The sequence below is a fragment of the Vombatus ursinus genome, unplaced genomic scaffold (assembly GCF_900497805.2).
Source record: "Vombatus ursinus unplaced genomic scaffold, bare-nosed wombat genome assembly UNPS02014833.1, whole genome shotgun sequence".
Lineage (NCBI taxonomy): Eukaryota > Metazoa > Chordata > Mammalia > Diprotodontia > Vombatidae > Vombatus > Vombatus ursinus.
Window position 1 is genome coordinate 3,826,902 of NW_020954611.1, and position 24,141 is coordinate 3,851,042.

At 38.7% G+C, this 24,141-nt stretch overlaps 1 protein-coding gene across 1 annotated transcript in view; it reads left to right on the forward strand.

The window, feature by feature from the left end:
- LOC114026188 (deleted in malignant brain tumors 1 protein-like) overlaps nt 1-24,141 on the forward strand; it is a 134,388-nt gene that overhangs the window by 104,542 nt on the left and 5,705 nt on the right. Inside the window, exons 15-22 of the mRNA XM_027839815.1 lie at nt 3,376-3,693; nt 3,826-3,855; nt 8,556-8,703; nt 10,411-10,598; nt 11,388-11,417; nt 14,215-14,532; nt 17,159-17,476; nt 22,893-23,085. Of these exons, the coding sequence (XP_027695616.1) occupies nt 3,376-3,693; nt 3,826-3,855; nt 8,556-8,703; nt 10,411-10,598; nt 11,388-11,417; nt 14,215-14,532; nt 17,159-17,476; nt 22,893-23,085 (1,543 nt within the window). The remainder of the gene's footprint in view (nt 1-3,375; nt 3,694-3,825; nt 3,856-8,555; nt 8,704-10,410; nt 10,599-11,387; nt 11,418-14,214; nt 14,533-17,158; nt 17,477-22,892; nt 23,086-24,141) is intronic.

Genomic DNA, 24,141 nt, shown 5'->3' on the forward strand with positions numbered 1-24,141 from the left:
AGAGAGAGAGAGAGAGAGAGAGAGAGAGAGAGAGAGAGAGAGAGAGAATACATAGAGGATTTATTCAATATATTTATAATATACTATACACTGTGCTAAGTGCTAAGGATACAAACCACACAAGTAAGATAGACTCTGCCCTATAGAAACTTAGATTCTAATGGGTAAAGACAACAAATAAAATAAAAGGAACAAGAAAGGAGAAAGGGGTGAGTCTGTGGCCGTTTGGTTTACAGATACTCAGAAAATGGCCTAGAAGCCCACCTCCAGTCAAAATAAATTGAAAGCTCACCTATCAGAGTCTAGTATCCCAGGGGCAGAATCTAAGATTCTGGGATGGGGGTTGGGAGGAGGGAAGAAAGATAAGGATAATGCCTGCAGAATGCAGGCATAGTGTGCAGTGTCAGAAAGTGGTGTAGAAATCTGGTTCCAGGCAAGATAAGCCAATAGCTCACTTATAAGAGACCAGGGTCCCAATAGCAGAGTACCAGGTCCAGGGATCAGGAGGCAGGAAAGAGGAATGGGAGATGAGGATGATGACCAGACATCAGTTGGCATAATGTGGAGATGACCAGGAAGTGAAACCTTAACAGTTCACAATTAACTAAAAGATGCAGAGAATATAAGATCCAATCGTGACTACCAAATGATAAGAAAAAAATTGGCAAAACATACATTATGGAGATGTAGGTTTGTGCCATTTTTATGGAGGTGATCAAGCAGAGAATCTAAGTGGTGATGGTGAGGTCTTGCAGACGTTAAATTTGTGCATGATATCGTGCTAATTCCATCAAGCCCCAGAAGAATTGCAGAGACTCCATAATCACTTAAAGGCAGTGGTCTGATCATAGATAAAGATTGTCCATTGCCCAGATTTCAGGCTGTGCAAAAAGCACAGAAGCTGGAGATGGAATGTTGTAATGGCCTATGGTAGGTAGAGCATTATGGTTTGTTTGTGTAGTGTGTGAGGGATAATAAACCTGAAAAGATAAGCTAGAACCAGACTGTGAAAGGCTTCCAATGCCAAATGGAGAAGTTTGCATTTTATTCTGTAGCACCAGCTCTGGGCTCTCTCCCAACCCACACTGGACTAACAGTTTAAGTTACCTAGATGTAAATGATTTCCTCTCCTAACCCAAAGGAGCTAGGCCTTCTGGCACTGTTGGCCACAAATCCCTATATGGCATATCCCCCCAATATCAATCAACCAATAGAACTCTATTAGCTTTTATGAAAGGATATTTACTGAGAAATAGTAAAGAGTAGCTACAAAACCATCTGCCCAAACCAGAGGATTCATCCTCCCTTTGCATACACACAAAGTCCCTGGCAAGTTAGAGTTCAGACTTAAAGTATAACGGGAATGAAGCACATGTGTAGAGAAAAAGATGTACCTCCTGATTTCTGGCCCTGGAAGTAATTTTCTCCCTTCACAGAGTCTCCACGGTTTGCTTCTGGGTATGACCTTGATGATGGATAAGGTCCTCCCTTGCTCAGCCGAACTGGCTACTCTCAGGGAATGGCAGCACCAGTGAACATCTTCCTCTCACTCTTCATCTATTTATCCATAAAGACTTTCTCTCTGTGTCTCTATCTCTCTCTGTCTCTCTGCCTCTTTCTCTCTCTCTCCCCCCACTCCCTCTCTCAATGCTTCCAAGGTTGCCACTGCTCTGGTGGATGTTTCATTTATGGTTACTGATTCTAGTAACTGGTGGGTCCTCAGGACTGTTTTGATGAATCACCAGGTCTCACTAGTCAACTGGCTTTCCCATTGCAAAATATTTGTCCTCCTCAGATCAGGAAATCAGAAAAAATAAGCATGAAAGAAATAAAAGCACCATGAGTTCATGAAAAAAATGGAGGCTAGGTTGTAGATAATGAATTTAGGGCCCCTCCCCTGACCCAGCAGCTCATAGTAATTCTTGCTTTGTTCCATAATAGAAAGAAAAGCACAAAGAGTGGCAAAAGAGAGGCATATGATTTTTTAATATTCAAACTTAGTTCTGACTTTGGGTTTCCTTAGTTATCAGGCCTTCTAGGTCCTCAACCAATTAGAAGCCTCCCCATCACCACATGGCACCAACCTCCCAGTCACTCATGGTTGGAAGTAGGTTCACTAAATTGACATGTAAAATTGAAATCAAGCAATATTTTGCATTTTCTGTATAGCCCACCAGGATCAGCAAATCCGAGTATATTTTAAGGACTGGGACATCATTGGCCAGTCCCACATTTACAATGCTAAAGAAAATAGGGAGCCACTGAAGTTTTTCAGCAGTGGGATGACAGGGTCAGATCTATCCTTTGAGAATATCAATTTGGAATCTTGTGGGTGATGGATTATAAGCAGAGAGAGACACTAGATGAAAGGAAATCAGTGAGATTATTATAAAGGTGATAAGCAGTAAGGGTCTGGGATAAGATGGTTGTAATGTGAGTGGTGAAATCTCTCATACAGATGCAAGAGGAGATGAGAAGGTGGAAATCATTTTCTTAATGATCATCGCTAGTGCTTCTCTTTAGAAGGAACTTCTAGGCTGCAACATCATTCTTCAGTTAATTGTTTGTTAACACTTGCTGACAACCCTATGGAATATTTGGCAAGATTTGGGTCTTAGGCTGAGGATTTTACTCAGCTACAAAATGAAATATTACATTCTGCTTTCCCTAAATAATCCCACTTGATTCAATTAGATCCCAGTCATTTGTTATTAAATACTGCTGTCACTTTTTTATAAGGGGGGGTGAGAGAGAAGTATTTATTAAGTGCCTATTATGTGCCAGGCATTGTGTTAAGCATTTTATAAATAATATCTCATTTGATCTACAACAATCCTGTGAGGTAAGTGCTACTATTACTCCCATTTTATAATTGGAGAAACTGAATGACTTGCCCAGGGTCATATAGCTAGTGACTCCAGGCCCAGCGTTCTATCATTTGCAGCATCGAGATGCCTCTAATGGACCTAACTTCAACCACAGGGCTATTTTTTCATGAGGACTGGATTAATTATAATACCCTAAAGTCATTTTTAGATGAGTTAGCATTTTAAACTATCCTGGGGGTAGAGCCTGATGTCTAGAGGTAAGTTGAGCAGTTAACAAAAAAAAATCAGCTGCCAGCATAGTTCAGCATTTCCATATGATTTCTCAAGAGAACTCAGTTGTGTTTTATACACATAGAATGAAGGAGCTCTGTATGTATGTAGACGGGGGGGAGTATATAATATCAGGGAATGAGAGTAGAAAGATAAGACTGGAGAGATAGGTTATTGAGAAAGAGAGGAAGGAGCCCCATTAATAGAAGGAAGGATGCATGTTGATGTGCCTGGAAAGTTAAATCAAAAGCTAACATTTTGCGTTCTTTGTATTCAGGAGAATGGGCACCAGTGCGGCTAGTAGGAGGTAGTGGAAGATGTTTGGGAAGAGTTGAAGTTTATTACCAAGGAGAATGGGGGACTGTGTGTGATGATCTCTGGGATATGAAACAAGCAAATATTGTGTGCAGGCAACTAGGATGTGGCTGGGCCATTTCAGCCCCAAGCGAGGCCCATTTTGGGCAAGGATCTGGGAAAATTCATCTGGACAATGTGCACTGTAAGGGAGATGAAAATTATCTCGAACAGTGTTCCCATGCAGGCTGGCTTTCCCACAACTGTGGCCATGGAGAAGATGCCAGTGTCATCTGTTCAGGTAACTTCTAAAACTCCTTCTCAATAGTCTATCTTTTCAAATGGACAGTAGTCTAATAATTAGTTGAAAACATAAGAACATTCCTAGTCATTGACTAATACCTGGTATTCTGATTTCTCTCAATGTCTCTAGATGCTGAAAATTCATCAGTTGTCCTAGCAGGTAAGGAAAGAAAAAAATGCTTAAATGCTTACTCATGTAGTAGAGGAAAACAGAGGGGAAGGAGAACAGCTGAGGAAAAAGAAGTGGGGCAGGGGTGGGGGGGGGGGCGGGTAGAGGAAGGAGAGTCCTGAGACTGTGTGGTGTTATAGAGAAAGCCAGCCTCAGAATTAGAATAACTGATTCTGGTCCTGCCACTGACACATCCTGGCTGTGTAACACTGGACGAGTCACTTAAACTCTCAGTCAGAGGTCTAGGAAATTCTCTAAGACTAAAGCTGCATAAGAATTGACTCTCTTCATCCCCCCCATCTCCTCTCTCTGTCTCTCTCCATCATCTATCCATCCATCCATCCATCCATCCATCCGTTTGTCTCTCTTTCTCTCTCTCTCCATCATCTATCTGTCTGTCTGTCTATCTGTCTCTGTCTATCTACATGCATATATAGTCATATATGTATATATTTATGTATGTGTGTATATTCAGACATGCATAATACACATGTATGTGTATATATATGTATATATGTCTATATACACCAAAACCTAGTCTTATTATTGTGGAATTATGGTGGGCGATGCTGAGTCTTATCTTTATTGAACTTTCCTAGCATCCATGATGCATTGCTATTTTCTCAGTTCATAGTCAAAATATTTCAGAGCTAGTCATCCAGTCAAAGTCCCTCATTTTACAAATAAGAACACAGTGGTTTAAAGAAGTGATAAAAGGAAATAATAGGAAGAAGTAGAAAAGTTTTCCAGTTTCCCCTGTCATTCATTATTTCATTTTAATGGCAATGTATTTCTAGGATGTCAAAAAAATAAAATATTCCTGGGTAAATGCATCTAAAAGCAAAATATCATTTTGTGGAAGGTATTTGGAGCATTCCTGTCATTGGGGATTCTGAGCTTTGGCTCAGCGGGTTGTGAAATAAGTCCACATGCTATGATAAAAAGAGCCCTGGACTTCGAGTCTAAAATCTTTGGTTTGAGTCCTCACTTATCAAGCACTAACTGTATGAACTTGAGGAAATCATCTTGACCTCTATGATCTTTGCGTGTAACATGTGGAGAATATCTGACATACCTTGGTGACCTCATACAACATTTGTGAGGACCAAATGAGAAAGTGTACATGATGGCCAGTAATGGCTAGAATTTATATAACACTTCAAGGTTTATAAAGTGCTTTAAAAATATTAGCTCATTTTATCCTCACGACAACTGTGGGAGGCAGCTACTACCATTATTCCCCTTTTATAAGTGAGGAAACACAGACAGACAGAAGTTAGATGACTTTCCCAGGATCTTCACTTGCCCAGCTAGTTGAGTGTTTGAGGCTGGATTTGAACCCACTTGTTCCTGACTTCAAGTCCCAGACTCTATCCTTTGTACTACATGCCTACTCTAAACCTCTGAAACATATAGTGTGATGAAAATGTAAAATATAACGAGGTGACAATATATTTATTAAAAGTGCAGACCAGTGACTATAAGGCCAGCCCTGGGGCCATTTGTGAAATAAACAAAATTTATCTTCAAGTTATATTATCAGTATGTGAGACCTGGAAGGGACTCAAGATTGTTTAATCCAATCCCCTCATTTTGTAGACCAGGCAACTTCAGGTCTGGGGAAAGTAAGTCTTGTCTAAGTTCACGTAGTAAGTGGTGAAGTCAGAATTATAATTGGGACTTTAATGGTATCTCCTATCCCTCTTATGTACATCTGTCCAGTGCTTCTTGACTTCCCAATGCAACACACTGTGTCATTACAACAAGGTCCACTCCTGCCAGGCAGTCCCCACCCCCCCCCATATCCCATGCTCCAAACCCTTCATTCTTCCAAGCAAAACTCCTACTCCCCCACCGCTCTTATCTCAACTAGGTATCAGCTTGAAAATGATAGATTCACAATAAAATAGTGTAGGGTTTGGTATAGACAGATGCTGAGATCACTTCCATCTCTAATATTCTGTGTTAATAGTGTAATATGTCATATATACATATATGCAAATACACACATACACATACATACACATACATACATGCATATATAAATAAATATATATACATACACACACACACACATATATATATATGTAAAACCTTCCAAGAATATCTATTTTAAAAAGAAGAAGCCTGGAGGCAGCACTGAGTCAATCCAAAGGAATGTCTCAAATGATTAATTTCAAGTTGTATGAACAGCAGAAGGGCTTTTGAGGGGGAAGACTGAAATAAAGAAAGGAGATATTTTCGCACATTTAGATGACCACTTGGTTGGTTGCTGTCCTTCGTTCTCGAAGAGGACCAAAATGACATCACTCTATTGGGGTCAAGTTACAGTGTGTCCAACTGTGGCTGCTCAGGCCAATATGAGCTTGGAAAGCTCTATCACAGGTCAGGCACAAATAGTCCACATGAACATCGGGGGTGGAGATGTCTAAATTTGCACATTTCATGTTTCTTTTGAGCTACTGCAATCCTGTTTTGCTCATCGAATACAGCACCGTCTCTGCTGCAGGCACGTCATGCTGCGTGGTCCTGTGCCAGTATCTCCCATGTCACACAATCTCCTCCAAAGTTCTTCAGAGAGACCTTGAGAGTGGTCTGCCAATGAATGAGTTCTTTCCTGAGTGATATCATCCAGGAGACCAAAGTCTTTACAAGGAACCCACACAAAAACCACCTCTAAGGTCCCTGTAAGCCTAAATCTATGACCCTGTGATCATGCCTCCTTGAGTCTCAGCTCCTCTAGGAATGCTAGCATGAACCAGAATTTCACTTCTTTAATTTCCTTTGTATTTCATGATATGAAGGAATATAATGCACCAAAGTCTGCAAAGTGCCTGTTTAGTTAATTGTTGACTACCTTTTTTCTTTCTGCTTACTTTGATAGATCTTCCACCCCCTGTTCCTGCAGTGATAAATGGTGAGCTTCCTACCAACTGTGTGCTACTTAGTGGTGTATATTTCACTTATTTAACATGTTTTATCATCATCTAGCTGAAGTTCTAGAGAAAATAAGTAAAGGAATCTTCTAAGAGAACAACTGGTAGTTAGGGAAACATCCTTTCCAACCAAAATGCTCACTTAAATCTTGATTCTAAGCATAGGTTTTACTAACCAAAAGCTGTTTCATACTTTACAGCCCTACCAGTTCACTGGTAGGGCCAGTGAGGGGCAATGATGTGGTGGCTAGTACACTGGACCCACAGACAGCAACACCTGGGTTAAAGTTCCACACGAGATGCTTACTAGCTGTGTGATACTGAGCAAGCCACTTAAACTCTTGAGCCTCAGTTTCCTCATTTGTAAAAGGTGGATATTAACAGCACCTACCTACCTCACAAAGTTGTTGTGATGATCAAATAAGATAATATTTGTACAACACTTTGTTTGCCTTAAGGCAGTCAGTCCATAAGTATTTATGCAGTACCTACTATGTGCCAGGCACTGTGCTATGGTACTCTATAAATGTCATCTATTACTATTATTAGTTAATAAGATCAGGAAGAACAAGTAATCAATAATCGTCACTTCTTGGAAATCTTGATGGAGATCAAGTACAAATGGTTAAAGACCAATTCAATGGCAGACAGTGTATTTATTGCTTGTTGTAAGGTAAATGAAGTTTGCCTTTCGTCCACCTTTAGGCATCTCGGTGAGACAAGAATCTGTCTCAGTTTATTAATCTGTAAAATGATAGTACCTATTCTACCACTCCCCTCTCCCCAAGAGTTTCTGTAAGGATCAAGTGGCATGATAAATGTGAAAAAACTTTGTCACCACAAGGCACCCTACAAATATAAGTCTTATTATCTTAGGGAGGAAGAGGAGAGATGAGAGTGTAGATAGCACAGGAGATCCACTACTAGAACTCGTTGGCACTTCATGCCAACCCTGTGAAATAAGTACTATAATTACCTCCCTCCCTCTTTACACATGAGGAAACTAAGTTTTAGAGAAGGTAACTGACTTCCATGGTGATATCACTAGTAAGTATAAGGGACAGGATTTTAATTCAGCTCTTTCCTCACTCTAAGTAGAGCCTTTGAAAGTGATGTCAAACTCAGATAGAAATGGGGGCCACTGAATGATCCCTGCCATATTGACTTAGAAAACTACCTATTAACATTATCTATGTTCTGTTGTATTTTTATTTATTGTCTTAACTATTTTCCAATTGCATTGTAATCTCATTCCAGCAGCACTTAGGAGTGTTGCCTGTTTCATATAGGCAGGCAATTAATTGACTTTTTATTTTATTTTTTCATATAGTCCCATGGGGGACTGGCCATGTCTTTGGCATCTCTGTACTATGTTGCCATGTTGTCAGTACTAGAAAAGCAACTTAAAGTCTATGATAAACAAGAACAACAAAGAGGAAATTGGCTACAGCACTTATGGTTCAATTCAATTAAAAATATGTATTTAGTGTCTACTATGTTTGCCAGGTACTGAATAGGTTCTGGGGATACAAAGACAAAAACAGTCCCTGCCCTCAAGAAACTTACATTCAATTGGGAAAGTAGCCAATAGAAGAGAATTTGAGGAGGGAGAGAGCATTGAGACCTGGAAGTGAAAGTTATCAGAAGTTTTCTATAGTAGGCAACACCTGAGATGAACCTTGAAAGAAGACAGTGATAGTCAATTGATAATAAAAACAAAAAATAACTTTTAAAATGTCTTCCTTCTACATTCAGGAAAATCTTCCTGTGGTGGCATTGTCTCAAATACATCTGGGGCAATTAGAAACCCTCCTCAAAATGAAATGCACAACAACATAACATGCATTTGGGAAATAAAGGCCAATTCACCTGATCACATAATGCTGGCATTTCCTTATCTTAAGTAAGTATAAAGTACGCTAACAGCATATTATTGCTCTAGCTTTTATAATTCCAATCATTAAATCTCTGGAGTTCCTCCTTGACAAAGGAGAATAAAATATCCTTCTACATTTCCATTTAAAATGAAATCCATCCCATATGTTTCAGTTCATTTTATTTTTAATTATAAAAAGTTTCATGATGAGATGCTGTCCAAAGTACTAACTATAATCATTATTATTTTTACCAGAATAGTGTTGAGTCAAAATTCTATTTTGTATAGGTAGTCAATTGACTAGGACTTAGATTTTATTTTTTCATACAGAAATTTTCATTGTAGAACTTTTCATGGATTCTACAAAGACTTCATAATGAAGTTACAATTAGTCCCCTATATCTAGGGGAGGCAAATTAGGACTTTACCTCAGGGCGCTGAAATTTAGATGGCTTTAGAGAGCACCTGTATTACTGCAGTGTAGAAACAACTGAGTTTAGCACCAAGTTAGGAAATTATCAAACAGTGTGCCCACTGTCTGCTATGGCTAACCCCCTAGTGACTTCCTCCCCAGTCTGACCCTACTATGCTCCCCCTGGCCCCACTGTGGTCTCCTCAGCAATGGACATGCAGTGTCCTTGGGTTCTCTCCTCCTCTCTTCCATCAAACTTCATTTATCTTAGAGTTGTTTTGATGGTTCAATTTGAGTATTCACCCTAGACACATTTTGTGAAACTTGGACCAGCTGCAAAAATTATTTGTTATAGCTCTGGTAATAGCAATTAGCAGAGCCATACCACTTCTACAAAACCCATCTGGCAAATATAAGTAGTCTCTCATTTATGAATAGTTTTTATTCCAAAAGTTAATATGTTAGTTCTGATTGTTTAGAATTCTGATGCCTTTGCCCATTGAAATAATAGTATGATAAGGAGTTAGGCTCCCAGGCCAGCCCACAGAAGCCTATTTAACCACAATATCGTTGAACTCTGGTTTTAAGAATACTATCCTGAGTTCTGAGTCCTGGAAGTAGGGAAGGGTATGAGCATGTGTTGTAGGAAGGAAAAGAAGGAAGAAGAAAATGTTTGCTTTCCCTTTTCTGGTACAGGGTTGGGCATAAGCAAAATTCAGAAATAAGTGAAATTTGTCCTTAGAATATTCCCATCTCGCTTTTATCACCCCCTACCTAATACCTAGGATTCCTGTCCCAGTCCTCACTTACTATCTGTGCTACCAAAGGCAAGTCACACAATAATAACAGCTCACATTTAAACACTGTCTTAAGTCATTTGATCCTCACAACAAATCTGAGAAACAGGGTCAATTATTATCATCACTATTTTACAAGAAACTAAAGTTTGGGGAGGTTAAATGACTTACGCATGGTCACACAGGTAGTAAATGACAGAGGCAGGAACCCCACAGTTCCCTCTGAATACCAATCCAGTACTCATCCTACCATTTTATGCTGCCTTTCACTCATGTATCTTCTCTGATCCTCAGTTGACTCATCCGTAAAGTGGGAGTAATATCTATTTTTCAGGGCTGTGTGAGACTCAAACGAGAAAATATATGTAAAGTGCCTGCAAATCTTAATGTGCCATTTAAATGTCAGGGCTTATCTCTGCCCATGTGATTCAATAGAAACTATCATGTTTAAAAACAAAGTACCTAGAATCCACACAACATTTGTGTGGTTCTCTAATTACGGACAATGTGAATTTGCTTCCACAGCCTGGACTGCACTAATGAATATTTTGAAATCCTGGATGGAGATCGATTTTCTTCTTCCCTGGGGAGGATTTGTAATGGGATCTATCTCAAATTCTCTTCTTCTTCTAACTCAATGACGCTTGTGTACTACCGCGGTAACAACAACATAGGAAAGAACTTTGTTGCTTATTATTATTCTGTGGCGAAAGGTAAGAATTTAAAAACAAACGACACAATGTCCAACTTCACAGCAACAAACTCTTTTACACTCAGTTAAGAAGCAAATATTGACATCCTACTCTGGATGTAATTCTGTACCAGGTGCTAGTAGGGGAAACAAAAGCAGGATGAGATTTACTCCTATTCCTTCTCTTACTGCTCCTCCTCCTGCTAATAATAATAATAATAATAATAATAACTCACATTTATATGATAATCTACAACTTACAAAAAGTTTTCCTTAAAGCAACTTGATTAGATAGTTATATCTATATACAGCTACCAATCTGGAAAGATTAAGATTTTCTTTTTCCTGGGGGCTAGGGACTGGCCCAAATATGTTTTGTACTTTTTCTTGAATCCTGTCCTGTGTGAAATTAGAAATGTATGTCGTTTTGAAAAAAAACATCTATTTTGCTTTTACTTCCTTATGTTTTAAAATGTGCAATTGATGATAGGAAAAGGCAGCATGGCATAATAGATAAAAGGGTTGGCCCCTGCCTCTGACATACTGGTTTTGCAACCCTGGGGCAAGTCATTTAAACTCTTAGTACCACTGGCAACTCTCTAAAATCTATATGTTGCAAAAAGGAAAGTTGCTAACCTGCACTGGTGGGGAGAGTCTCCTCACCTGGGACATCTCTATAGTAGTGAAATTGCAGGTCCAGGCCCTTTCCCTAATGTATAATGTCATCAAAATATGTTTGTAAATGTTACCAATGTTAATAGTACTGCAGCCTCACGGTGATTGCCATATAATTCTTTTCTTGTACTTACAGAAACTGTTTCCAAGACACCATTTGTAATAAGTGAGTCATATTCCATTTTATATTTACTTTTTTATAAATTATATTCTTTATTATATTATATTCTTACCTTATGGTTTAATGAGTATTAATAATATATTTCATTCAGTAATCACTTTCTATTTTCTTCTATCAACCCTAATTTAGAGATATTAGATATTTCTGTACATGTTTTTATAAGTGTAATTGCCTAACTATAACCATGTTGTGATTTAGACAGCTTTAAATTGTGAGGTTTTACTTTTAAACTATTTGTGTATTACAATCATAGTGATTAATAATCTAATGGTAATTGAAATTAATAATTCAATGTTCTGTCAAAGAAGAGAGACCATTTATCAAAATACCCATATATGTACATTGAGAACAGTAAATGAAAGCAATTCCTATGAATCAGAAGAAAATAGTTGTTTGAGTTCATCAACAAGACATGGATTTTGAATATTTCTGTTCCTAGGATTCTGTTTCCTCATCTGTATAACGAGGAGATTAGGCTATGTGATCTCTCATGCCCCTTACAATTCTAAAATTTTATGATCATACATTTAGCACTAGGAAGAATCTTAGAGATATCTGATTCAAGACTCCAGTCTTACAGATGAAGCACTACCTTAGTCCCTCCCCAGGCAGCTGCCTTCTCAACAGCAGTCTCTCTACACCCTGAGACCTCTGCCTAAAGGAACTAGTATCTCAGGACTTGTGTCTTTCCACTGAAAGGACTCCACAGGGCCTCAGGTGCTGAGGTCCAAGTTCTTTTCATCCTACAATTGAATTCGGCTTATTATTTGTCCCATATGTTGTTTTGTGGCTCTTGTGCAGGCTGCCAAAATTACCGACTATAGCTCTGTCTTCTGACTCCAAATCCAGTGTTCTTATCACATTATTATTCTACATTTTGTTTTAAACACAGAATGACAATGATTAAAATTTGTTAATTTATTAAATGGCTAGGAAGAGTAGAGGACAAATAAATCCTACTGGCTTCCAAACACATGAAGTTGGAACTAACTATGTTCAAAATGATGGCAGACCCTAGAGCAATGTATGAAAGTTGCAAAGAAGCAAACTTAGTTTTGATTAACAATGACTCCCTGTTCTGGACCACTATCCCTAGATAATGTCCAACCATGCTCAATTCACTCCTAACTTTATTCAGTTTTCAAACTTTTTTCTCAACTTCTTTTTAATTGCCTTCCCATTGTTATGAAACCTCTTCCCTAATGTCCTATTCTCTAGATCGATGATTGTCTATATAGGACTCCCTTTTATAGCTGGGCCTCAGCTATACTCTCTTCACTCTTGGCTCAACTCACTCTCTGGATTTTTCGTTCTCCATCCACTGCTTTCCAGATCCCCTTTATGTGTAGTTATTCTTCCATTAGAATGTAAACTCCAAGAGGGTAAGGTTTGTACTTAGCACAATACTTAGCACATAGAAAGTGCTTAAAACATGCTCTTTCTATCTATTTATCTATCTACCTATATATATATATATATATATATATATATATATATATATATCTACCTATCTATTTATCTATCATATTGGGGCAGTACAATTAGATAATAATTTTAGAAGAACTGACATTTAATTTTTTAAAAGTCTCATTTTGTTTTGGGATTTGGGGGGGGGTTCTTGTGTCCCCAGCCATTCCAACAACACCCAGGATAATTACAGCAAGACCAGGTAAATATGAACACCTCCTTTGGCTTAATAACTTTCTACCCAATGGTTGGGTCTACACCGAATCTGTACCATTTGCAGATTGATGTGTCTACCTAGACAATGCCCAGTTGATTCTGCCCAAATACACTGGCATAGTCAGAATCATTCAAAACCATTAGGAATGTTGGCTATGACTTCAAATAGGTTGATGATGATGATGATGATGATGATGATGATGATGAGTGGCTGACTTGCTCCTCTCTTTAGAGTCCTGGAGGTTATTATTTTTCTAGTAATGTTGCTCACGAGCCTCCGTTTGGTTTCCCTTGTTTCCCCTTAGCTTTTAGAAAGGGATGCCATTTATACTAAGCATGTATGTTATGAACAATTGCTATAGAAATATGCCCCCAAGGATCTGGGGCACACTCTCTTCCAAATAACCACAAGAACTATTGGGAGGATGGTCACAAACAACTTGAAGTACAATAGGAAGGCACACATAAAGAGGATGTGTATGACAAAGGGGTAACTCACAACTCTTGGTTACTGGAAATCCTTTTCTCCCTTTATAGAGTCCTCATGGAGGCTTGAAGGTTAGCTCTCCGATAACCTCTGCTTGTTGGTGCCTCTGTAGAGTAACTTTCTTTTGTTCATTTAATATTTGAAAGAAAATAGTGTATCACTCAAGCTATGCCTATTGTCTCTTATTCTCGGCCATGAAAAAAATGTCCCATGTTGGGTTTGGACACTTTGAGCATGATAAAATTCTGAAGTTGATATTCAATAGATTCTACTGGTTCAACCTACCTCATTTAAATGATTATTTATTTATTTCACCAAAAAATCCTAAGTAGCATTCTAGGGACCACTGCAAATTAGTACCTCCATATCATCCGAATTGAATCACTTGGAGAAGTAGATTAACTAATGAAATAAAATAGTGTTAACTGGTGACTTAAAGCAAAGTAGACAGTCAACCTCAATTTTTCAAGGAAGATAAACTTGATTTCAAGATTTGGAACTTAACTCCAACTATTTTTAAAAGATAATAGTATTTCAGGATTCCTAGCTATTGACTGAGAGAGAGGGAGTCATTGTGTTTCATAGTTAATAGTCAAATGTGTCTTTCTTTAGGAGACTGGCCAGAACTGAAGCTAGCTGGTGGTCCTGGGAGATGTGCAGGAAGAGTTGAAGTCCTTTACCAAGGAAACTGGGGTACCGTCTGTGATGACCTGTGGGATCTTAACGAAGCAGAGGTGGTATGCAGACAGCTCAAGTGTGGACAGGCTGTCTCTGCCCCAAGAAAGGCTCATTTTGGCCCAGGCTCAGGCGAAATTCTCCTGGACAACATGCAGTGTGCAGGAGTTGAACGTTACCTTGGGCAATGCTCCCACTCTGGTTGGTCTGAACACAATTGTGGTCACCATGAAGATGCCAGTGTTATCTGCTCAGGTACACCTTCATCTCTCAAAAATCACTTCCTTTATTATATCCCCTCTGGACCAATTATATTGACATCCCAAAAAGGTGACAAAGGCAAATAGAATAATGAAGAAATATTGACATGAAATTTTATTTGAGTTATTCTAACCTGGAAATAATATTTCAGGCACTAGACACTCATATGTAATAAAGCACTTGAGTTTGTAAATATAGATTTACTGACAATTGATATATGTATAAAGTACTCAAATATTCCTAAATTACACTGAAAACATTATGGGAAAAATGATTGAAACAGTTAAATAAAGACCTTGGTGGTTACATGAGAGAAGCTAGATATTCCCAGTGATTAAGTAATGTGTAAAAATGTAAGGGATCTGAGATGTTAGCAGAGTGAGGAGCTTCTAGTGGTGGAATTCCTTCCATCTCTGAAGATCTAAACTTGTCTATGGTTTAGTAGGTAGGTCCTGAGTTTTCCTGAGGAACATAAAAGTTAAGTGTTATACCCAGGATTACACAGCTACTAAGCTTCAGAAAAGAAATTTGAATTCAGGTCTTCTTGATTCCAAATCCAGCATTCTATATATTATACCACATTACCTCTTTTTCCAAGGTATTTAAACAATACTTTGAAGGAAACATCATGGAAGCTATGTTGATAACACTATATCTTTAAGTTACCTTTTAGTAAATTATTACTTTCTTATTTCACCCATGGCCTATCTTATGCTGAAGGAAATATCATGTATAGGTTGGCTTAGTAAATACTTTGAAAGAGACAGTCCCAAACCTCTGTTATCTTTTTAATTACAATTTCCTAAAAATATTGACAGACACTTTTTATTCTTTTATATAAACAGATGCTGAAGTTTCAAATGACACCAATCCAGGTATGTCTAAAATTAAGTTTCAGAAACAGGTAACATGACATATCTTGATATTATTCCAAGTTCTATGCTCTTGCAGCACCTAATTCAATTTAATTCAGTTCAAAAAACATTTTGGCTACTCTTTGGTTTAATTAAGCATTCTTGAAAACTCCCAAAGCTCTTTCAGACTTCTAATATGCCATTAGTAAGACACTACTTCAGTGACCAGAAAGTTTGGGGTTCAACAAAATACTTAATATATCTAAATATACCTAAATATCTTTTATGCATGATACTTTGGGGCAAAATACATATGAAAAGACCTTGGTGAATCCAAAGCTCTAGATACAGAATAATTACCTTGTTCCGAAGCCAAAGCTGAGAGAATTATCCCAGAATGCCAAAATTTAGAGGATGCTGACAGCACCTGTCCTCCTTTAACAAGTGGGCACAATTGAGCTAAGCGAATGTTAAAAAGAATAATTAAACTAGGAAGTTACCATGTGAACCACTCTTACCCCTGGCTATGGCTTCCACAGCAGGATTGTGCAGAGGTCTCCAACAACCAGTGTCCTGAGGTCTTTGTCTCCCCCTTCAGGGTCTCTCTTACCACTGGACTTTGTATTCTTTAAATCTGAAGTCTCACCCCAACTCCTCCAAAAACCCTGTACTTAACTTGGTCCTAGGAATTGCTAGTTATATCTAATACTCTCCATTCTAGTAATTTCAATACTTTTAGCCCAGCTAACAGACACAGTGTTTGACTCAGTTTGTGAGAATAAGTTGCCATGAATTCCAAAGACTGCAGTTTTGATAAACACATGAGCCAATCAACTTCTCACAGAAATAAACTCTGTCCCACGCACACAGCCTACACCCCTTTACTCAGTCAGTTGCCTCAGCAATATATTGTAAGCTTCTTGAGGGCAGAAACTTATTTTTTGCCTCTTTTTGTATCCCTCAGCATTTAGCGTAGCACATAGTAAGTGCTTAAGCAATGTTTATCGATGGGGCAGCTAGGTGGCACAGTGGATAGAGCACTGGCCCTGAAGTCAGGAGGATCTGAGTTCAAATCCAGCCTCCGACCAAACACTTGACACTTACTAGCTGTGTGACCCTGGGCAAGTCACTTAACCCCAATTGCCTAAAAAAAAAAAATGTTTATTAAGTGAATGAATACGTTACTCATCACCAAGGGGAATGTATAAAAGATCACCTAGGTAGCTCAGCCTTAATGAATCCTCACTGCTGATAAATCAATTCAAAGCGCGTATCTTACTAACAGCATTGTATTCTGCATACAAGATGGTACCCTTGCCATGGATGCATAAATTCTGATCTCTTGTGAAGAAGAAAGCACCAGGAGGTTTAGTCACCTAAGACCCCAGTGACCGTAATACAAATGTACAAGAAATAGCAGGTACTTACCCATCTGGCCCAACCACAACAGCTGTTACTTCCCACCTCCAGGACTGAGCTCTTCCAGGCACGGGCTACTAGGCTCATCACAATGAGAGTGGAAGGGACTTTAGAGATCTCTTAACACAATCCCCTCTTTTTAAGACAGGGAAGCCAAGTCCCAGAGGAGTAAGGTAACTAACTTTCCCAAGATAAAAGTAAGTAACATTGGAAACATTTAAATCCAGACCTTCTGTTTCCACATCCAGTCCTTTCCCCACTATATCACATAGGTAATCCTTGTTCCTAGAATAAAGCAGATATCGTACCTTCCATAGGCTCACAATGAGTAATTTTGTTGTCTTTAGAAGACTGGCCACAACTGCGACTGGTGGGTGGTTCAGGACGATGTGCAGGACGAGTGGAAGTCCACTATAAAGAGGTCTGGGGCACAGTGTGTGACGACCTGTGGGATCTAAATGAGGCCGAGGTGGTATGCAGGCAGCTGGGGTGTGGACAGGCTGTGTTAGCCCCTGGAGAAGCGTACTTCGGCCCAGGCTCGGGAAACATCCTCTTGGACAATATGCAGTGTGCTGGGACTGAAGGCTATCTCGGCCAATGCTCCCACTCTGGATGGTCCAACCACAACTGTGGCCATCATGAAGATGCTGGCGTCATCTGTTCAGGTATTCATTACTCTGTCAAGAAATCAATTTCTAAAGTTTCACTCAAATGCCATAGTGTCTAAAAGCCCCTAACTACAATTAACTCCATCTCCTTCCACCTTCTCATCCATCCTTCTCTATTTGAGTTGCTGAATATCTCCAGAAAAGATGATTTTTGTCATATTGCCCCAAGCACAACCAAAGAAAAAAATAATACCCCCATCACTGCCCTCCAGAATTAATTCTAGCTTCTCTTTCACTTTGTATTTGCTTTTTTAAAAATGACATTTTATTTCTCTATACAAGCAGATGCAAGAAACTTCACTACTACACCATCAGGTATGTAAAAGACTATATCATGTTCTTAGATCACATCTGTCTGGCTTCTGAGCTCCCCTGGTACTTTGGGCTGCTCTTATTATACTTTCATATCCTACCTTGTATTTATTAATAGTCACTCATATACATGTCTTACTGCCCTTACTAGATTGTAAGCCCCATTAAACAAGAGAAAATGAACTTGTATGTAGTGAGTGTTCTATAAATCCATATCTATAATGAAATGTTCAACCAACAAATATATATATGTATCATATATACATATATCTCTATATGTACACATATCATATACATCTATATAACACTGGACTATACTTAGACATATACATATATAATGTATATGTATTATTGCTGAGTTGTTTTTCAGTCATGTCTGACTCTTGGTGATCCCATTTGGGGTTTTCTTGGCAAAGATACTTGAGTGGTTTGCCATTTCCTTCTCCAGCTCATTTTACATATGAGGAAACAGAGACAAACAGGTTTAAGTGACTTGCCCAGGGTCACACAACTAGTAAATGTCTGAGGCCAGCTTTTAAAATTAAGGAAGATGAGTCTTCTTGACTCCAGGTCTGGCACTCTATCCACCGTACCACCTCCCTGCCCCATTGTATGTGTATACATACTGCAAATATTTGCAATGCACACACACACTCACACACACACACACGTAAAGTATATGTATTTGTTGACTGAACATTTCATGGTGCTAAGTAGCAGTCAAGAAAGAATGATCAATGTGGTTAGGTAAAAAATAAAGAATTAATTGTGATAGCATTACTGGAAGAAAAACCTGGTGTTAGTAAGAAATGGCAAAGTTGATTCTATTTTTTGTGAGTGCTATTCCATGGATTTTTAAATCAGCAAAAGCATAGCCAGGAGTTAGTGGAAGAAAAGCAATGTTACTCATAACCTAGGACCTCTAGTGTGACTTAATTTCCTCAGATTCTTATGATCTCTGTCCTCTACCAGCATGTAATAATCAGTCTTCTATGGGGAAACAACAAGGGGCAATATCCTACCCTAATAATAATGCCCTCCACCTTCAGTCCTTGCTACCTCTAACTGGACCCCAGTGCAGCTACTCCCCAGACAGTACCTCATAGTCCAAATTCCTCAGGTTGCAGATGAGAGCAAAATGGGTGTGGGGCAATAATTCATGAAACAGATGGTTCTGAGCAAATTTTTGTTCACTGTTCTTTAAGACCTGAGAAACAAATTTTCTAGTATCATTATAAAATCAGTTGCCAAATCTTTTTTTTTTTACTTTCAAATCTCAGAAAGTTAGATATATTGATGAAAGATAGATAGACAGATAAGTAGACAGGTAGACAGATAGAAATATATAGGTATTCCCCATTCTCTCCATTTATATAGCTATCACCCTAGGTCAGGTCCTTGATATCTCCCTGAACTGATTTTATGTATGTTTTTCAAAGAGAGAAGAATGAAGCAAACAGGTGGATTAAGGTGAAGAAATAAACTTGAGAGAACATTCATTTAGCACTTCCTGACTTTATTCTGGCCGTACTAAGAACATTAGCTCTGCCATAAGGGACCTTTAGCATTTTATTCATCTCTAAACTTACGTATGTCAAGTCAAGTAAATAAACATTTATTAAGTACCTACCATGTGTCAGGTACTGGCTAAGAGCTGGAGATACAAAAAAAAAAAAAAAGCAAAAGATAGTCCCTGCTTTTAAGGAGCTCACAGTCTAATGGAAGAGACGATGCAAATTATATACAAACAAAATATATCCAATATCCATATACAGGGTAGCTGGGCATGGAGGCATACATCTGTAATTCTTAGGAGAGGCAGATGCTGATGGATTGCTTGAGCTTGGGATTGTTGAACTATAGTAGGGCTAAAGATGATTGGGCATCCACACTAAGTTCAACACCAATAGAGTAAGAATCCAGGAATGGAGGTCACTAGATTGCTTAAGAAGAGAAAAACTGACCCAAATCAAAATCTGAGCAAGTCAAAGCTTCTGTGATGATCAGCGGTGGGATTCGGCCATGAGTGAATACTGAACTTCCAGCCCGGGCAAAATATGGAGACCCAGTATAAAAAAAAAAAGATACAGGATAGATTGGAGAATATCACAGAAGGAAGGCTTTGACATTAAGGGTAATAGAGAAAGGCTTCTTGTAGAAGGTGAAATTTTAGCTAGGATTTGAAGGAAGCCAGTGAAGCCAAAAGATGGAGATGGGGAAGAAAATTCCAGGCATGGGGCACAGTTGATGAAAATACTCAGAGCTGGGAGATGAATTGTTCTGCATGAAAAATAGCAGAGGCCAGTGCCATTAGATTGCATAGTAAATGGCAAGCAGTAAATCTAAGAAGGATGTAAAGAAAAGAAAGGGGCAAGTTACAAAAAGTTTAAAAAGCCAAATAGAGGATTTTATATTTGTTCCTAAAGGTAGCCATTAGAGTTTATCGAATGGGGACTGAGAGTGGGGTGGGGGCAGTGACATGGTCAGACCTATACTTTAGGAAGACCACTTTGTTGAAAGTAGAAAATGGACTGAAGTGGGTTTGTTTGTTTGTTTGTTTTCCCTTATTCATCTGCTTACTTCTTTTTCTAGGTTCTCCAGAAGTTTCTAGAAATTATACAGAAGGTATATCTTTGTTTTCATCTAAAACTTCAGAAAGAATGTAATTCAAACTACCTTGATGGTAACAGAGATATCAATAATCCATCCACAGTGATCTAGATTTTAGAATATGTCTTGAGACCCCTCTCAGGCGGGAGAGTCTTGTGGCAATCCATAGAATGGTAGAAGAATTATAATTGTTAAGAGAAAGGTGAGTGAGGTCACCTATGATTTTATTGCTAACTAGCATGATGGTCAATGATTCAGGATAAGGCCAGATAAAAAAATCTCAATTATACTCTCACTGATCCACATCACAGTCTCTAAGCACAGGGGGAGCGAACAAATCATGCCTCGTTACCTTTCAGTCTTCTTTCACACAATTCTGTCTCACTTTATGTCCCAGTCAAACTGAACAATTTGCTGTTTCTCTAGCATATCTTGTGTTTTTCCCACCTCCATCCCTTTTCTGCTAGTGTCTCCCATGCCTGGAAGGTGCTCCCCCACCTCCACATTCCAGTTGGAATTGTATATATCCATCAAGACCCATTCTAAATACCATCTCCTTTGGAAGGCCTACTTTGATCTCTAATTGATTTTTACTTCCCATGAGCCTTCATAAACACCTTGTTCCTGTTCCTTTTGTAGATTTATCATATTCCATTTTGTTCTTCATTTATAGAGTTCCTTTCCTTTTTCTCCATGCAGCTCTATTCCCTATTGTTCTCAGTTCCATGGTTCTGCCATTCTCCTTAGCTTCCAGTAGATACTTGTTCCCTTTCCCAGGGAATCAGTTTGCTAACCACTGGACCACAGAAGAACATTGGAAATGTGTTTAAATGACAAATAGCCTCCAGACCAGAGTTCTTCCATTGCTCTCACTCTGTTTTTGAAGAAGGATTCATACAACTCCAAAACTCACACAAAAGTCATTTCTTAGAGGAATTTAAATCATCTTTCCACTCATTCATTTATTTTAGCCTTTTTCTCCAGTTCCACATAATCTTATTGCCAATTTCATTTACTTCTCCTAAGCACGTTTGTGGTGTATATTCTGCTTGATTAGCATTTTCTACTGAGTCTAAAGGGTCTAGGCCAGTGGTGGGGAACCTGACGCCATTAGGCCACATGTGGTCTTCTAGGTGCTTAGGTGCGGCCTTTGGACCATCTCCAAGTTTTACAGAACAAATCCTTCTATTAAGGAGATCTAGTCAAAGAGCCACACTTGAGGACCGAGAGGTCACATGTCACCTTGAAGCCTCAGGTTCCCCACCCCGGTGTAAAGACTCAGGAGGAATACCCCATTCTCCTTTTCCAGTTGTCTCTTCAGCCATGGTGTTTCCTCTTGCCAGTTACCTGAGGCTGCTTCCTGAAGCACCTAGAATAAGTGAAAGGAATGAAACCTAGCATCACCTGTTCCAGAGGAAGTTTTGTTATACTCTATACATAGACACGTCTTATCCTACCTATTCAATTACAAACTACTTGAAGACAGAGACTAAGTCAAGTTCACTCAACAAACATTTATTAAGTACTTCCATGTGCCTGGCACTCTATTAAGAACTGGAGATACAAAAACAAGTGAAAAGAAAACCATTTCCTGACCTCAAAGACCATATATTCTAATGACAGAAGATAACACATTAAGAGGAGGTGAAATGGGATGTGGGAGGTACCTGCATGGGTGGATGGGGGCAAAGTCCAGAGAATGAAAGATGGCTGGTTTGGGACCTTTGTCAAAATGAGGCTGTAGAAAGAATCAATGGGAGAAGGGGGCTTGAAGGACAAAGGGATAAGGCAGCTCCCTCAGCGGTGGCAAGAAGACTGCAGGATAGTAGCAAAGTCTGGAGAGTGAAGCATAGCTACTCTGGGCCCCTCCTCAAAATGGAAGTCTTATTAATTCTACATTGCCTATACTGTCTAGCCCAGTGCGGGTAGTTAATATGTATTTGTTGAATTAATGTTTCTATATATCAAGGGTTCTTAGGGTGGGATCTGTAAACTTGCTTTTTATTTTGTTTTGTTGGATCACTGTATTTCAATATAATTGACATTTTTGGGTAATCCTACCTATTTTATTTTATACATTTAAAAACATTATTCTAAGGAGGGTTCTGCAGGCTTCCTGGAACAAAAGAGGTCCATGGCACGAAAAGGCTAAGAATCCCTGTTATAATGCTGACTCTTTCAATTAAAGAAGGTGGAAGAAGTTTCCTGAGATAGCAGTACAGGGGACAGTAACCAAGTATAGATGAATCAGGTGGGACCAAAATATCGAATCTGTCCCAGCTGAGGTAGCTCAACTGTGCTGCAAGGGGTAAGAATTAAAAGACATCATACTGTTGCTGACTCATCTTCCAAGGAATCAAATTCAGCACATTTTTTTGCCTCTAGGCTGATTTAGTGAGAGTCATAAAAAGCCATCTTAAAACTCTCTTGGGAGAAGAGAACTATGAGTGCAAAATTTCCATGAGTCATGACTGGTTTGGATTCTGTGGATGTAAATCTACATTGCTGCGTTTCTTTCTTTTGCCTTTAGGAGAAAGTAATTCTTGTGGTGGTGTCATTTCAAGTCTTTCTGGCTCCTTTTCTAGTCCTCGGTATCCTGAAAATTATCCTACAGACATACAATGTGTCTGGGAGATACACGTAGATAGGAAATTCCATATTGAACTCGTGATTCCAGATTTGAAGTAAGTAAATGATTTATGTTGTTCCATAAATCTGTAGAAGATTAGAGATGGGAAGGGCCCAAGAAATAATAAACCTCTTCATTTTACAGAAAAAGAAACTGAAGCCCGGAATAGGGAAGTGACTTGCCCAAGGTCACTCACATACAGCTAATAAGTTGCAGAGCCAAGACCAGACCAAGTTTTCTGACTCCTGTATCAGTGTTCAGTCTTTACATTGTTTCATCAGTCAATTAAAAGGCATTTATTATACACTCATCTCACTTCTTTCCTCCTCCATGAACCCTTCTCTTATCAGCCCCCATTGGGGTAATCCTATCCTCAAAATGTCCCTAGTATTTACTACCTATACCTCTTAGTTGGCATAACCCTCTATTACCTGGTGTTAGCACTTTTTAAATGTGTTTATATCCATTTCCCAACTACCTGCAAACTCTGTAAGATCAAGAATTCTTTCTTCTATCTGACACTAAGAATAGAACTTTAAAATGATCTTCTTCAGCTTACAATCACAAAATTTAGGTTAGGTTTTTAACTCATAGTTTTAGCAAAGATATTTTCTTTTAGTAAGAAAATATTTAGGGGCAGCTAGGTGGCGCAATGGATAGAGCATCAGGCCTAGAGTCAGGAGGACCTGAGTTCAAATCCTGCCTCAGACCAGACACTTGACACTTACTAGCTGTGTGACCTTGGGCAAGTCACTTAATCCCAATCGCCTCACCAAAATAAAACAAAACAAAATGAAAAAACAAAAACAAAAAAAAATTTAGGCAGAAAAAAGCAAAATTATAAAACTCCACAGTATATCAATATTGAATACTCCTTTTGTTTTATTATCATCAAAAACAATTCATTCAGTTTAAATAAATTTGACCCAGACATAAGTAACTCATCTTCCTAACATCTTTCATTTAGGTAATTGTCCCCTACAGTTTCTCCTTTGAATGGTCTTATGTTAGTTCCTCAATCATAACTTGTCTTCTTTTATTTAGGCTTTCTTCCTATCAATCAACCAAGTATTTATGAAGTGCATAAGTGTGCTTAATGGCACTACTCAAG